General features: G+C 44.4%; 1 protein-coding gene across 2 annotated transcripts in view; it reads right to left on the bottom strand.

Moving 5' to 3' along the window:
- Nucleotides 1–14,037, bottom strand: part of ARHGEF2 (Rho/Rac guanine nucleotide exchange factor 2) — a 142,913-nt gene extending 128,876 nt beyond the window's left edge. The window contains exons 1-2 of one of the 2 annotated variants that reach the window (XM_056852646.1): nt 13,754–14,037; nt 1,866–2,052 (exon numbers count right to left, since the gene is read on the bottom strand). In XM_056852646.1, the coding sequence (XP_056708624.1) occupies nt 1,866–2,052; nt 13,754–14,037 (471 nt within the window). Of the gene's footprint in view, nt 1–1,865; nt 2,053–13,753 lie in introns of those variants that run through there. The other variant, XM_056852647.1, reaches the window with a different exon arrangement.
- Between the last annotated feature and the right edge of the window lie 2,820 nt (nt 14,038–16,857).

Below are 16,857 nucleotides of genomic sequence, written 5' to 3'. Positions count from 1 at the left end.
TAAAAATTGGTTCTGCCACTACTGTCACTTCCTCTGGGGGGGTTGCTTTTTAGCCTTAAAACAAGATATTAGGAGATCCGATTACCAGCCTAGCTGACCCTTAAGTGAGGGAGAGAAAGGCCACAACCGAGTGCAGCTGGCCGTCCTCTCTTTATCGGCATATCAAGGGAGATAGAGGCTTTTCCCAGCATGAAAATACGGTACTCAGGTGCCTGCTACTGTCAACAGAACACTACAGCTAAGGAAAGACCAGAGCAGCCCCAGTCATTGGCCCAAAAACAAGCAGCAGTGATCAGTTCCCTCCATTCCTTTCCTGCCAAAAAGAACTCTGATACAAGTGCCAGTTGCCCTGTGTCCGTGGAGCTGATGGAAAATAATTCTGGCCTCTTCACTCGCTAGAGGATGAAGGGCTCCAGGGTAGTAGCCAGCGTGGTGTAGTGGTTAAGAGTGGTGGTTAGGAGCGGTGGTTAGGAGCAGTGGACCCTTATCTGGAGAACCAGGTTTCATTCCCCACTCCTTCACATGAGCGGAAGACGCTAATCCAGTGAACCAGGTTAGTTTCCCCACTCCTCTGCATGAAGCCTGCTGGGTGACCTTGGGCTAGTCACAGCTCTCTTAGAGCTCTCTCAGTCTCACCTATCTCACAGGGTGTCTGTTGTGGGGAGGGGAAGGGAAGGTGATTGTAAGCCCGTTTGATTCTTAGAATCATAGAGTTGGAAGGGACCACCAGGGTCATCTAGTCCAACCCCCTGCACAATGCAGGAAATTCACAACTATCTCCCCCCAACATCCTCAGTGACCCATACTCCATGGCCAAAAGATGGCCAAGATGCCCTCCCTCTCATGATGTGCCTAAGGTCATAAAATCAGCATTGCTGACAGATGGCCATCTAGCTTCTGCTTAAAAACCTCTAGGGAAGGAGAGCTTACCACCTCCCGAGGAAGCCTGTTCCACTGAGGAACCGCTCTGTTAGAAAATTCTTCCTACTGTCTAGACGGAAACTCTTCTGATTTAATTTCAACCTGTTGATGCTGGTCCAACCTTCAGGGCAACAGAAAATAACTCGGCACCATCCTCTATATGACAGCCCCTCAAGTACTTGAACATGGTTATCATATCCCCTCTCAGTCTTCTCCTCTTCAGGCTAAACATACCCAGCTCCTTCAACCTTTCCTCATAGGACTTGATCTCCAGACCCCTCCCCATCTTTGTTGCCTGCCTCTGGACACGTTCCAGCTTGTCTACATCCTTCTTAAATTGCGGTGCCCAAAACTGAACACAATACTCCAGGTGAGGTCTAACCAGAGCAGAGTAAAGCGATACCATCACTTCGCGTGATCTGGACACTATACTTCTGTTGATACAGCCCAAGATCACATTTGCCTTTTTAGCTACCGCATCACACTGCTGACTCATGTTCAGTGTTTGGTCTACTAAGACCCCAAGATCCTTTTCACACACACTACTGCTACGACAAGTCTCCCCCATCCTATAATTATGCATTTGATTTTTCCTTAATTTGATTTTCTTCCTTAAGTGGTAGAGTAAGTCGGCATATAAAAGCCAACTCTTCTTCTAGCTGAGCCACCACTATCCCAGCAAGAACCCCAAGCAAGAGAAAAACCAGCCTGGCCCCATCTGGCTGTAAATGCCAAAAATAACTCACCACTGTAGTTCTGGCATCCTCAAACCGATCTCCCTTCTCTATCTTTCCCCTCTATTCCTTTACTTTGTAAGTCTATGTCCTCTTTTAATGTACAGCTCCTGCACCCAGCACTGTGTATTAGATTTAGACTGCTGGCAACTAATCTGGGAGGCAAACTTTGGGTGACAAAAGGGAACAAAACTGTAAGTAACCAAATACCTGAGCCACTTCCAGGTCATCATCCTCTTCATCCTGGGAGAGAAGAGACTCCATCTCATCATTGCTCCGGATGATGGGGATTCGGCGGGGGTCCTTTCTGCCCTGAGCGTGCCTGTCCATCTGCCCCGTAGAGGAGGAGTCAATCTCGCCGGGGGCTAATCCTTTCAGACTCACACTGGAATGGAAGCTAAGATATCAGCCTCTGAGAAAATTCCTCATTGTTATTTCTTCATTTGACCCCAAGTTGAATCCCCCCAACCATACACATGCTCCCAATGATGAAAGTCTCTCTCACTGGAGTCTCACCAAAACCCAAGCCTGGGCACCTTCCAGAAGCATTGAGGGTGATGATAGTAATCCCATCTAGTCACTGCAGATTCTTAGTGTGATGCCAGCTTGCACACATATAAACCAGTAATACACCAGTTCACCCATTAAACTCTTGCCCCTTCCCCTCAGAAACTTGTCTTTTTTTTAAAGTAAACTTTTAAAGAGAATTACAATCCTGTTCTGCTGACTGTGGACAGAAAGGTGTGTTGGTGCCATTACAAACATTACTCAATTGTTGTTGCCCGTAGCCTATGAAGCGGTTGCCAATATTTTCTTTAATGAGAGCAACTTGTGAGTAATGAAAACATTGTGACCTACTCCCCACCCTTCACATGTTACCAATTTTTATTATTATCCCAGAAACAATACACGGACTAGGAAGAGCATCAGAAATGAAGCTACCAGCTCAGCAGCAGAGAGAAAAATCCTATTTTTTCCCTGAGTTTTCTAGCAGATGCACAAGCCGTTCTGCAGCAGCTGGTAAGCTACCAGTAAGGTTGCCAGCTGGCCTGGAGAAAAATGTCCTGTTCCTTTAATGGAGGCTTAATGGGCTGTTATTTACCAGGTGATGTTACCTATCTCTATTTTTAAAAAATCCAGTGGCACCTTAAAGACTAACAACATTTATTTTAGTATGAACTTTCAAATATTGTTAGTCTTTAAGGTGCCACTGGCTTTTTGTTTTATTTTGCTACAACAGATTAACATGGCTACCCCTTTACGCTCATCTCTATGTCATGAAATGCTGAGTATTTCCACACATTAAACCTCTTTTACAAGGGAAGGACATTTTTCTCCTGGTCTGTTGGCAACACTAATTCATATCCCCTGGCCTATCAGACACCCTGACCTGGATAGCCACAGGCTAGCCTGATCTCTGGTCAGATCTCAGAAGCTAGGCAGGGCCAGCCCTGGCTAGTATTTGGATGGGATACCTCTAAGGAATACCAGGGTCATGAAGTTGAGGCAAGCTATGGCAAACTACCTCTGAATGTCTCTTGCCTTGAAAACCCTATAGGGTCGCCATAAGACAGCTGTGACTTGACAGAAAAAGAAAAAAAGGCTTAGCCCAGTGGTTCTTAAACTGTGAGCCAAGGCACAGAAGTGAATCACTAGGGTTGTAAGCTCTGGGTTGGGAAATACCTGGAGATTTGGGGGGGGGATCCTGAGGAGGCCGGGGTTTGGGAAGGGGTGAGACTTCAATGGGGTATAATGCCATAGAGTCCACATTCCAGAGCAGCTATTTTCTCCAGGTGAACTGATCTCCATCACCTGGAGATGATGTGTAATCCCAGGAGATCTCCAGCCATCACCTGGAGGTTGGCAACCCTACCCACAGCTCTCTCAGGCAGGTTGTATGGCCAGGAAGTTGGAGGAAGAACAGGTGGAAAGAAGCCTCTGGGAGGTCTGGTAGAAAAATTTGGATTGCCCTTGAATATTGTACAAAATGACCAAGAAATACAGCCTTTGCTCAGTGTTAACTGATGTGAGATTCCTGCATTTTATGTTGGGAAGGGAGAAAGTAGTATAAAACTCCTTTGCAAACAAACCCTGAAAACTACAGTAAGTTTAGTAGCAGCACTTCAAAATGTTTGAGAACCACTGGAGAACCACTCAAACTGAGCCACTCAGAAAAGGTTTCTACAGAACAGGTTTTTACAGAGATCACCACAGGAAGGGGAAAAGATGCATTTGGACTAAAGATAGTGAGGACACTTCCAGACCATCCCCAGTGCTCTACAAGTTATGCTGACTTAACCCTTAAGATCTACTAGTTTGGGCTGCCCGGGAAAACGCAGGCTTAGGATGGCAAAGGGTAGGTAAATGTCAAAATTTAATCTGACAAAATTTTAATCTTTCTTTCTGGGTTATAATTGGGACTGCTGATGGCTTTAGGAATGGATAGCCATAATTCTAAACAAATAGCATTCAAAATGAGTTTCAGTGCAGAGTCCTGGCCTAAACCTAGGATTACTGGCACGACCTGATGTACTCTCCCTTTTAAAAACTGTCAGTTAAGCAGGAGATACTACAAGGCAGCTTCTCCCACCCACCTGTTCTCCTCCCCAAGCCTGTCATGTACCACCCACAGAGAAGACAAAAAAAGGACAAGGGATGCACACATAGGAGAAACCACAATTCCATTGCATCTAATTTGCTCAGTGATTTAAAGGGACAATGCAGCCTAGCAACCCTATTCAAATACCTGGTTAACCCCTTCATCTCCCATGTGCAAGGTTGCCAGCTAGTCAAGGGGGAGAAATGCGTATTCCAGCCATATGCATCTACAGTTGAATGTACCAAATTCTTCTGTTGCCACCTATCTCAGGCTCAAGTTGAGCCAAGGCAACAAAGTAAATCTTAAAGGTTCCACTTGATTTCCATTTTACTTTACTACAACAGACTTAGCACAGCTACCTTTTTTGAAAAAGTAAGGGTTCTCTACAGTTGGTGTGGATCCAGACAACTTTTCGTCTGATGAAAGAGAGGAAGGGTCACGTTTGACCACGCAAAAAGGTTAAGCTGGGGATCATGGGACCTACATGGACAAAAGTCATGTGAAACTGGGTCTGTAGTAAACAGGGGAGTTGCACAAAACTGAGTGGGAAAGCAGGCCAGATCCACTCCTTTGCCTAGATTCTGGCATGCCACTCAGCTCCTTTTAAGAAATTAGCGGGTCTAAATCCTTAGCTTTTAAAAAAAGTAAATCTCTAATCCTTGAACTTCCAGAGATAGGAGGCAAAATGTGCTGATAATCTTCTGCTTAATTGTTTAATGAGAAACAGGCCTGTTCCCACTTTCTGTTGTTCTAGCCAATGAGGGGGTAGATTGACAGCTATAATTTACATGCTTGTTGCAGTTCTCCCTGAGCAAGTGCTGGCATTAGCAAAAGGCCCATTCCTTCAGTTCTTCCGAAACTTGGTGGTAACTGCCAGACGCAGACGCAAAGCAACTGGTAACCACTGCAAACAGTCACAGGCATAATCAGCACACAATTCACATAATATGCAAATCAGTCAAAGTGGCATACTCTCCTCTTTCACAGGAGAGAATACCTCTTTTAAGAAGGCACCTGCTGGGATGTGCATTAGCATTATCTAAGAAGAGACATTCCCAGGGCCCAAACATTCTTTCTTCTGGGCCCAGTAGCAACTGGTAACATAGTACTCTTTCCCTGATCTCACCTCATACATTACGTGTCAAGACTCATTAAACTATTTTCTGTTTTATTTTCAAAACTTCATAAACAGAACATATCGAGTCTGGAAGCACAGGCCAGGGCCTTCCGACCCAGACTTTGGGAATAAACCATTCCTTCTGCTTCATGCGTGGGCCCTGGAAATCCCATCCTCTCACATACATGTAATATGCATGGACACAATTCCTTCTCTCACATCCAAGAAGAAATAGTTAGATTAGAGCCCAGTAGCACCTTAGAGACCAACAAGGGTTTCAGGGTATAAGCTTTTGGTCGGATGAAGGGAGCTTTCTCTTGAAAGCTTATACCTTGAAACTAGGGTTGCCAACCTCCAGGTAGTGGCAGAAGATCTCCTGCTATTGCAACTGATCTCCAGCCGATAGAGATCAGTTCCCCTGGAGAAAATGGCCGCTTTGGCAATTGGACTCTATGGCATTGAAGTCCCTCCCCTCTTCAAACCCCGTTCTCCTCAGGCTCCACCCCCCAAAACCCCCGCCAGTTGCGAAAAGGGACCTGGCAACCCTACCTGAAACTCTTGTTGATCTCTAAGGTGCTACTGGATTTGAATCAAACTGTTCTACTGCAGACCAACACCCTCCGAAACTACCCTCAGGAAGAAATATGTCTTCTGAGATGGCACCTGCTGCTCTGTGGTGACATGCATGTACATCCTTCACTCATATCTAGGGTTGCCAACCTCCAGGTACTAGCTGGAGATCTCCTGCTATTACAACTGATCTCCAGCCAATAGAACTCAAGTTCACCTGGAGAAAATGGCAACCTTGCCCATTGGACTCTATAGCATTGAAGTCCTTCCCATCCCCAAACCCTGCCCTCCTCAGAGAGCGACCTGGTAACCCTACCCATATCCTTTTGATCATATCCACATTTTTGCAGATTTTTCCAAAGATGTTTTTCCTTTGAGCGACAGTTTTAGGGCACAATACAAAAATGAGGCCTGGTGTGTAGCAAAATCCTTCTAGAAGCTCCCCGCCTTTGTCCTGCATGAACACAGGTTGTCCTAGTAAACAAACTGCTGCCCCCTGGAGTTTCAGACCCAGAGCTCCAGCCACAGGGCTGTTTTCTTGTCCCCTCCGAGGGCACAAACCCAACAACAAAATGGACACGGCTTGCAAAGCAAACTAAAGTTACTCACTTGTTAAAAACATGATGCCCGCTGACAGCCCAACAAGATCTCTCCTGCTTCTACTATGGTTCTCGCTTCTTGCAACTTCCCAGGCCTCAAGAATCGTTCTGTAGCACACTTCCTTCTCAGAACCCCCCCCCCACGCACCCCCATCCCATTGCATTTGCAGAAGTGGAGAGAGTGGTTTGGGTTTCTCTGTGTTTCCAAGCAACTCTTCTGGAGTGAACAGGGGAGGAGGAGGGGGGTAAGTCTCCAATGAGTTTTTCTCTGTTTCTGAAACAAAGAAACTACACCCGCAAATGAACCTCTTCAGTCTAAGGAAATTGGTGGCTGGAACTCTCTTTCCACAATACTGTTGTTGTTATAAATTCCTCACCTCTTTGCAACCTGTACACAAGGTGGCTTCTAATAATTAAACATATATCATACTGTATAACAAATAAGCCATTTAGGAGACCTCCAAAGAGATAATAAATCCTAACCCTAAAATCAATAATAACAGTAACAGCAATAATAAAACCAGCCAAGAGAGAATTTAAAATAAGAGGCCCATGAAGAAGAGACCACACAGCAATCTGAAAAAGGAAAGATCAATAAGTCAACAAATTGCTTGGGGGGGATGATTTTACCTAGCACCTTCAGTTTAGTGAGCTTGGCATCAGGTATAGCAAATAAACTGGATTCTTGTATGGACAAACAAAATAGCTGTGTTTAGAGCAGGAGCTTTTCCACATGAGTGTTCTTCATCAGTTCTGGCCCCATACTGCATCCCCTGATTTCAGCATGAATGTTTGTAGCTTTAGTTTTCACTGCTTCCCCTCCCCCTCCCCAGTTTTATTCTGGTTCTTTTGAGACCACTTTTACCCCAATCTTTTTCTGGAAGCAAATTTTGCATAATGTTTCGCCCTTAAAATATGGACATATTGCTAAAGTGTTGTAACAATAGGCTTAGCCTATTCCGAATTCCCAGCTTTCATTGTTTATAAAAGTAAGTCTGTAACGCTTTCCTTGCGGAGATACAAGGAAAAATGCATATCTCCTCAAGGGAAAGTGCTAGAGATTTTTTTTTAAAAAAATGAAAGCTGGGAATATTTAATGAAAGCTAGCAATCTATATATGTATATATATATGGCTTTTAAAAGGGGGGGTGCTCTGACGCAACCACCGATGACAACAGCACCCTGCCTTGAAAATCTCCATTCTTGAAGTCATGTGCAGAAGAAAATTAACTAACTTCAAAACTGTGAAAGTAGGGTTGTCAACCTCCAGGTGGTTACTGGAATTCTCAAGCACTTATGGCAAAAAGCAGAGACAATTTAGCTGATAATTAAATCACTGTATTGTACATGCAAGCACAAAATGCAGAAATAAACATAGGGCAAGAAAACATAAATGCACTGACTGTAGTGGTACACATATCAATTCCAATTGGAAGTGATACAAAAGCCCGTATATCTTCAGGTCCTTGCAGCTTATAAATGAGTCCTTAAAGCTGTGTAGGTGAACGCCAAAATAGGTATCCGGTAGTCTCCTATTTCGCAAAACCGCTTTGTCATCATTGGCAGTCCACTATAATAATATCCGCAGACATACGGGCTTTTGTATCACTTCCAATTGGAATTGATATGTGTACCACTACAGTCAGTGCATTTATGTTTTCTTGCCCTATGTTTATTTCTGCATTTTGTGCTTGCATGTACAATACAGTGATTTAATTATCAGCTAAATTGTCTCTGCTTTTTGCCATAAGTGCTTGAGAATTCCAGTAGTCACATTTGGGGCACTAGCTCTTGTTTCGGTTGCACAACCTCCAGGTGGTGGCTGGAGATCTCCTGCTATTATAACTGATCTCCAACCAATAGAGATCAGTTCCCCTGGAGAAAATGGCTGCTTTGGCAATTGGACTCTATGGCATTGAAGTCCCTCCCCTCCCCAAGCCCCGCCCTCCTCAGGCTCCGTCCCAGAAACCTCCTGCCCGTGGCGAAGAGGGACCTGGCAACCCTATGTGAAAGTGAAGAGGGAGGCAGAGATGTAGAAGAACCTGGCCAAAACTGATTCCAGCGCTTGTGGATCAACTGCCAAAAACAGCAGGAGTAAGTTGTGTGTGCGGAAAAGCCCCGGTACAGAAATCCAGTTGCTGAGAGGCAAGCAGTAAGGGAGGGGCTGTTACCTTAATGTCCTGTCTGAGGGATTCCCAGGGACATTTGGCAAACAACTGAGGGAAACAAGTTGATGGGCTAGATGGCTCTTTACTGAGCCAGCGAGATTCTTCTTACCTTCTTATCCCCAAAACAGGGGATGCAGTGCAAATGTCTCACACTGGGTGCTATGGGAACATCCTGGGGTTCAGGTTGCTGTGTGGGGGTCTCCCCTAATTCCTTTCACCATGTAGCTTGGTGTTCAGCAAGAACACTCTCCCGCCACATACATTCTCAACCATACTGAGAAACACGCTGAGAAAATCTCATGCTACCAGCAGATGGCAGCCTATGACTCAAATCAAAACCAAAAACTCAGAAGCTGGACCTGAATTTGGGCTCAGCACTAGAACTTACGTTAAATGCCAAGTTTCAGTTCGGAAACACAGTGGAACATCCCTTTATAAGGGTATTCAGTATAGATGTGCTCTGGAAGAGTGACCTCCTAATGTGATTAAAATATCCGAATTTATTTTGCCACTTACAAATGTCAGGCTGTGAAAGCTTCCAAATTTTACGCTCACCTTGGAATATTTATCCATGCATATGCTAGCCGGCAAAACGAGTGTCTCTCAACATATGCAGAATGACAGTCCCTGCAGATCTAGAACCTGAGTTCTTAAAGTACAGAGGGAGAGACCAATACACTAGCAGAGAAGGCTTAGGAAATAGCCAAACTGTCTCGCATCCTCCACTTGGCTCAGCTTTGCAGGGTTGAGAATGAGGGTGTTTCCACATGGGTTATTTGCCATGAGTACAATGCTGTTGGGAAGTGTGTGTGTGTGTTTCCCTGCTTCCCCATAGCATCGTGGTGTATTTGTGCACCTGCCTGGGTTTCCCCAGCTTTTCTCCTATCTTTCTCAACCTGCTTTATTCCGAAGTTTTAGGAAAGACCACAGCATAGCCTAGGTGGCTGCCACATGGGTGGAAAAGTTCCGATTTCCCTGGTCCCACCCACAAAGCTGCCATTTCCCCCACAGTAGCCATTTCCTTTCCCTACTGTAACAACAGGGAAACTACACAAGCCTGTCCCCACGTGGAAGATGTCTCAAAATGGGAGAAGAAAAGCCAGCCTCAGTGCAAATACTTTTAAAAAAATTGATTTCACATATGAAGGTCCAAACTAGACAGGACATGTAGCTGTGCATGTCTTTCCTTGTTTTTAACCAAACAAAAGCTTTGAGAGAAATAGCAGAGGGAATTAATCATCTAGCCATTTTTCTGTTCAAAATCCCCCCCTCCAAGTTGTCTTTTCCCTACAGTGGAAAAATACAAGTGCCACTAATAGGCCTGGGCTTGTCAGAGCTTAGAAGCTAAGCAAGGTTGGCCATGGTTAGTACTTGGATGAGAGGCTACCAAGGAAGACAATGACAAACCACCTACGTTCATCTGTTGCCTGGAACATGCTATGGATGGGGTCGGGTCGCCATGGGTTGGTTGCAACTCAACAGCATGTTCTTCTTCACCAATATCTTTTCTATATAATCCATCAGTCCCTGCTTTTTATATCATATCCTTGTTGAACTAGTATCTCTATTTTTTCCTTTAGGGGGTGTCATTAAAATGTTGTAAATAGGAGTTGGTCACTTTGTTTATTCTTCAGGGTTTAGCTCCCTTTCCAGCATCTCATATGAACATAAGAAATGCCATGCTGGATCAGACCAAGGTCCATCACGTCCAGCAGTCTGTTCATACAATGGCCAACTAGGTGCCTCTAGGAAGCCCACAAACAAGATGGCTGCAGCAGCATTATCCTGCCTGTGTTCCACAGCACCTAATATAATAGGCATGCTCCTCTGATCCTGGAGAGAATAGGTATGCATCATGATTAGTATCCATTTTTACTAGTAGCCATGAATAGCCCTCTCCTCCATGAACATGTCCACTCCCCTCTTAAAGCCTTCCAAGTTGGCAGCCATCACCACATCCTGGGGCAGGGAGTTCCACAATTTAACTATCAGTTGTGTGAAGAAATACTTCCTTTTATCTGTTTTGAATCTCTCACCCTCTAGCTTCAGCAGATGAGCCCTCATTAGGGTTGCCAGGTCCCTCTTTGGCATTGGCGGGAGGTTTTGGGGGCAGAGCCTGAGGAGGGCAGGGTTTGGGGAGGGGAGGGACTTCAATGCCATAGAGTCCAATTGCAAAGCAGCCATTTTCTCCAGGTGAACTGATCTCTATCTGCTGGAGATCAGTTATAATACCACGAGATCTCCAGCTAGTACCTGGAGGTTGGCAACCCTACCCGTCATTCTAGTATTATGAGAAAAGCTTCTCCTTGTCCACTCTCTCCATAACATGCATAATTTTATAGTCCTCTATCATGTCTCTCCTCAACTGCCTTCTTTCCAAACTAAACAGCCCTAAGCGTTTTAACCACTCCTCATAGGGTAGTTGCTCTAGCTCCCTGATCATTTTGGTTGCTCTTTTCTGCACCTTCTCAAGCTCTGCAATATCCTATTTTAGGTGTGGTGACCAGAACTGTACACAGTATTTCAAGTGTGGTCTCACCATAAATTTGTACAAGGGCAGTATGATAGCAGCAGTTTTATTCTCTAATCCTTGTCTAATTATGGCCAGCATGGAATTTGCCTTTTTTACAGCAGCTGCACACATTGGGTTGACATCTTCATTGAGCTATCCACAAAAATTTAAATTCTGTGAATGGGTGGCTGGATGCACCTTGTCTTTAACGCATATCCATCTAAATGCCTGCGCATGAATACTCAGGCACCATGCAGTGCATAGCCTGTTACTTAATGTGCTGGCCAGGCTCATTTGGAACTGTTGAAAACAGATTGTAAGATAATTGTGTTTGTCAAGCAGATCTTTAGTCTACAAGAACAAGCATCTTGGCTTTTTTTAAATCAGTGTAAGGTAGGCGACTGAAGAGTGAATGAATATCGCAGGCTCCAATAGAGCCTTAAGCGATGTGTAATGGAGGATCAAGAGCCTCGGGCAGCAATCCTTGGTAGGAAAGGAGGAGTATTAAACACGCGTCCCTGTTTCCAGCTGTGAAATGTTGGAAGGTATGTTTTTCCTCTGGAGAAAGAAAAAGTAGCTTGAGGCAGAAATTCTGATTAGAACAGCAACAGGGGAAAGTGCAAAGCAATTCATTCCCTATATCCCAGCTCTTCCTTCAAACGTACAGCCTGTGAGTTTTTTCCCCACATCCTTAAGGTCTAGAAACATATTTTTAAAGTGACAACCAAGGTATCAACATTTAATGTTTGCATGGAGTGAATGCTCAAGTGTGTACTTCACTCAGTCCAGCCTATATCACATTTTTTAGTGAGGTCAGCCCCTGACATGGACGTACATCTGGCAAGGATTTTCATTACAGCTGATCCCCAGCACCATGCTTAATATGTCTCCTCTCCCCAACCCCACCACAGACCTATCTATGTTCAATTTAGTTTAAAAGAAGCAAAAGGCTTGATGCAGCCTCATCAGTTTTGAAAACTGCCTGCTACCCAACGCTTTGTCCAGCCACCATAAATCAAGGCAGCTATTTTCCAGGGCAGGCTGCTGAAGAGGAGTGATAAAAGGAGGAACAAATGCAGCACAGGGTGAAAGGAAGGCAAAAAGGACAGAGGAAATAAAAAATTTGCAGGGAAAATGGCAAGCCTTCCCACCTCCAGCAGAATTTAGCTTATCTAACAGCCCTCAGGCAAGACTGGAGTACAGAGATTAGAAATGCACTCAGCCTCTGATGCAAATACAGACCAGCATGTGTTGCTCCAGTTGCTCCAGGTGAGAAGCTCCCGACAACCTTTGCTGGAGTCACTAGTTTTGGAGGACTTAGGTTGGGCTGGGTTGTGGTTCTCTGCTAGAGCATCTTTGCATGCGGAATGTCCCAGCCTCAATCCCTGGCATCTCCATTTAAAAGTATCAGATAGTATGTGATGTCAGAGACATGCACCTGAGACACTGGAGAGCTGCTGCCAGTCTGAGTAGCCAGTACAGACCTTGATAGACCAGTCGTCTGAATCAGTATGACAGCTTCATGTGTAAGTGATTTATGGAGTCTTTGTAACAATCCCGTGTTTGTAATCGTGAAAATATGGGTGGTGATATGGACGGGACCTCTAAAAAAAATTGCACCTTCCTGTCCACATGCCGTGCATGTGAACTTTCTTTAAAAAAATGTATCAAACCAGGTTTGCAAAAGATCCCTGGCTAGAGGAGGAAGGGGTACTCTGTAGTCATGCCACATTCATTCCAGGAAGGATACCAGCGAAAGAATTTAAATCTTGTCAAAAACTCACCTTTTTCATTCTGGAATTCTCAAACTGGTCAATCTCTTCTACCTTCCCCACCACCACCACCACTTTCACTGTTTGCTGTGACAAACGCATATCTGGGAACCCCAGCTCAGGAAAAGCAGCCAGGAAGATCCAACATTTTGCAGACCAAAAAAAGAGTCAGGCTTGCAAAAACTCTATTTTCCATATCAAGAAACAATTCACAAGCTCCCACACACACAGTATTACAGATCTTTAAAGGCACTTCACCGCCAACTATACATTGCATTCACGTGTTCTGAAATGGCCTGGCTTGCTTTTCACATTTAAAATACAGTAGTCCTTTTGGATGAAAATACTCCAGAAAAAATGTCCTATAATATATTATATTATACTCAAACATGAAAATGTGCGAAATAGCAAGCATTCCCTTAGTGTTCACGCACTCATATTTAAATGGGATGTGAACTAGAGACAAGACACATCCATTTCCCTTTAGCTGAATCCTGAAGAATGACATTAGCAACTCACCCTACCAAAACATTAAACAAGGCAGCTCCAAAAGGCAAAAATAGGAACAAAATTAGGAAAGGGACTCCTTTGTGACACAACACTAGCCTGAAAGAAAAACATAACAAGCATCACTAAATTGAGGCAAATGCTCCCTTATTGTAGACAAGGAAGTATTCACAAGCCTGCTATGTGTGCTAAACATTATTACATAGATTATTACATATGTGTGTGTGTGTGCATGTATATATATTAATATTTACCTCCGCTGATCAAAATCTGGTTCGTCAAGCACTTTCCCAGGCTCCCAGCTGTGCCTTCGGAAGGAGTCACAGGCATGCGCAGAACTCCTCAGGTTACCCAACCTGCGCATCTGCACATTTAGGAATTGGCAGTCATCTTCTTCTTCTGCATCTGCGGTCTCCCACTCTTCAACAGTAGAAGAGCATGGTTCTACGGCTGACAAGCAGCGGTGTTTCTGGACCAGTGGAGGATGGGGAGTGCCATCATATGGGCTCAGGAAGAGCTCAGAGGCCGAGCCGTTCATCCCTTGAGCAGGCTGTGGATCTAAAAGACAGAAAAGTCTCTGTTGGAAAGAAAACAGGGGTAAGGTATTTTTAAAACAAGATTCACCTTGCAAATAAGCATACAAATTTTACCTATAGAATCACAGAATCAGAGTTGGAAGGGACCACCAGGGTCACCTAGTCCAACCCCCTGCACAATGCAGGACATTTACAACTACCTCCCCCCACCCCACACACACACACCAGCTTGTGTCCCTGGAGAGCACTGTCCCTCATCACAGAAAACTAAGCTTAGTCACAGACTCAAATCAGACCTACCAGCAATCATGACAGACAGACTGCAAAGGAGAGAAAAGATTTCTACATGACACAAGCTTGACTGGGTTGCCCTACAGCCCTCTTTAAAAAGAGCCTTAGTAAATGTTACATTTTCCTCAGGATTACCTTCAGATAAGTGTTTTGGAGTTCTGCATTTCCCAGGCACACAGAGGCCCAATTCAGATCCAGACTATGGTGTATTGGTAATAAAGCTTAAACATATTTGTTAGTAATTTTACAGGAAAATACCCCATGCCCTTTTGTGAATGACCAAGTAATTCCAGTTTTCAGACCAATATCAACCCTATCTAGGGTTGCCAGGTCCCCCCTCCTGATCAGTGGGAGCTTTTAGGGGGCAGGGCTGGGGTGGCCACGGGTGTGCGCATGTGATGATAGCACTTCTGGTTTTACTTCTGGAAGCACCACATCACTGCCGCCAATTTAACACTCAATCCTCCAAATTTTGGGGGATTAAGTGTTAAAGTAGCCGCGGCGATGCGGCGCTTCCAGAAGCAAAACCAGAAGTGTCGTCATCGCGTAAGCCCGCATGCACCGCCGCCACGCCAGAGCAGCTGGGTGGGTTGGCGGCATCCACCTGGCAACCCTAACCCTATCTCAATATGCATACTCCCCCCTGTTCTAAACCCAGCGTCAGCACAGAGCCATTGGTAGCTGATGCAATAATTGGGGGGGTTGCACAATTAGCAAAATAATATGCATTATATGCAGATTGAGCCTTGGATTACTTACCGCGAAGGGTACCACAAAATGGCAACCGAGCCATCTGGCCTGCTAACAACTAGTCACCCAAATCTGGTGAGGCTAGACTTACTACTCTTTGTTCTTAAACACAAAACACTCTTAACAGAAAACAAAGTAAACACAAAACTTAAGAAATAACCCTTAATAAGTGGGAAGGCCAGTAAAATGTGGGAGTGTCCCAGAGCACTGGACCAGGCCTCGGTGTTGCCCACTAGGCCTCGTGAGGGAACTCTGCTGGCTGAGGTAAAATTGGAATCCCTCCAGAGACCTTCGCAGTTCCCTTTCCTGGACTACCAAAGAGTCGGGTCTTGTTTTACAGAAAAAAACACACCTGTCCCACCCAAAATAGAAGGACAGTTACAAAATGGCCAGATTGGTTACACCAAGATGGCCTGGCTGCAGGAGCTCATGTGAATACCTGGCGGTTTGCCACTCAGAGCCTTCCCCTGCTTGCACAGTATGCAGAAATTCAAATCAAGAGGAAACTTATTGTTTAATTATTTAAAGGCACGGGGGGGGGTAGGGTTGCCAGGTCCCTCTTTGCCATCAGCGGGAGGTTTTTCAGGGCGGAGCCTGAGGAGGGCGGGGTTTGGGGAGGGGAGGGACTTCGATGCCATAGAGTCCAATTGCCAAAGCGGCCATTTTCTCCAGGTGAACTGATCTCAATCGGCTGGAGATCAGTTGTAATAGCAGGAGATCTCCAGCTAGTACCTGGAGGTTCTATACAAACAAACAAATCTATGCTGAAACTTAACGTAGTTACCCGAACAACAGCACGAAGGCTCATATACAAAGTGATTACATTTATTATAAGCAATCTATAAAGATTTTTACGTGTGTACTTATCTCAATTACAAAAATCAATAATCATTAGTGTATAATAAGTCAACTAAACAAATTTCCCCCAGGGGGATACCCAATAGTCCAAGATGAACGGAAAAATGAATTCCAAGATACTTGCAGTCAGGTTGCTTCACCCAAGAAATCAAAGTAAGTTCGTGCAGAAGTCCAAAAATTAATTACTTGCAATGTCGGGTCACTTCACCCAAGAAACCGCAAATCAAAGGTAAGTTCATGAAGAAGTCCAAAAAATAAATTCCAAGTTGGTTGCAATGACGGGTTGCTTCACCCAAGTAACCACAAGACGATACCTCTAGATTGGTAGTCGTTTCGCATATGCTTCTTCGGTTGAATTTAATATCCAGGGCAAACTGCCTCTATTAAAATAATGATAATTAACATACAGTATACACACAACAATCATCACCCTTGTACATAATAATGTATATACAATTAGCATAAAATATTTCTTACCACTATCTTCCTAATGTTAGACCCAGAGGGTTCTTAGACCTATGGTTCTCCAATCCTACCGAGAGGTAATGAAGTGATCTGTGTTACCAAAGTGATTTCTTAAAACTCAGTCTTAGTCTGAGCCAGCTGAAGTGTGTTAATGCCAGTAGAACGAGTCTTTTTGAAAATAATTTCTTTTGATACAAAGACCAATTTTTTCTGCAGACAAGAGGTAGCTATGGGCGCAGCTTGCGCCCCGTCTATCCCCAATTTATATATGAATTTTTTTGAAACCAATTCTGTATTTAACAATACTTTTTTCCAGACGCATGTTTTATTTTACTTCAGATTCATAGATGATCTTTTTTTCATTTTAGACTCCAGCAACAGCTTTCAGACGCTATTTACTTGGATCAATTCCTTAGATAGACACTTGCAATTCACAGGCTCCTTTAACCAGCATTTCA

This window comes from Euleptes europaea, chromosome 7 (genome assembly GCF_029931775.1).
Source record: "Euleptes europaea isolate rEulEur1 chromosome 7, rEulEur1.hap1, whole genome shotgun sequence".
NCBI lineage: Eukaryota > Metazoa > Chordata > Lepidosauria > Squamata > Sphaerodactylidae > Euleptes > Euleptes europaea.
The sequence above is the reverse complement of the archived record's forward strand: the minus strand, read 5'-3'. Positions and strand labels throughout refer to the sequence as shown.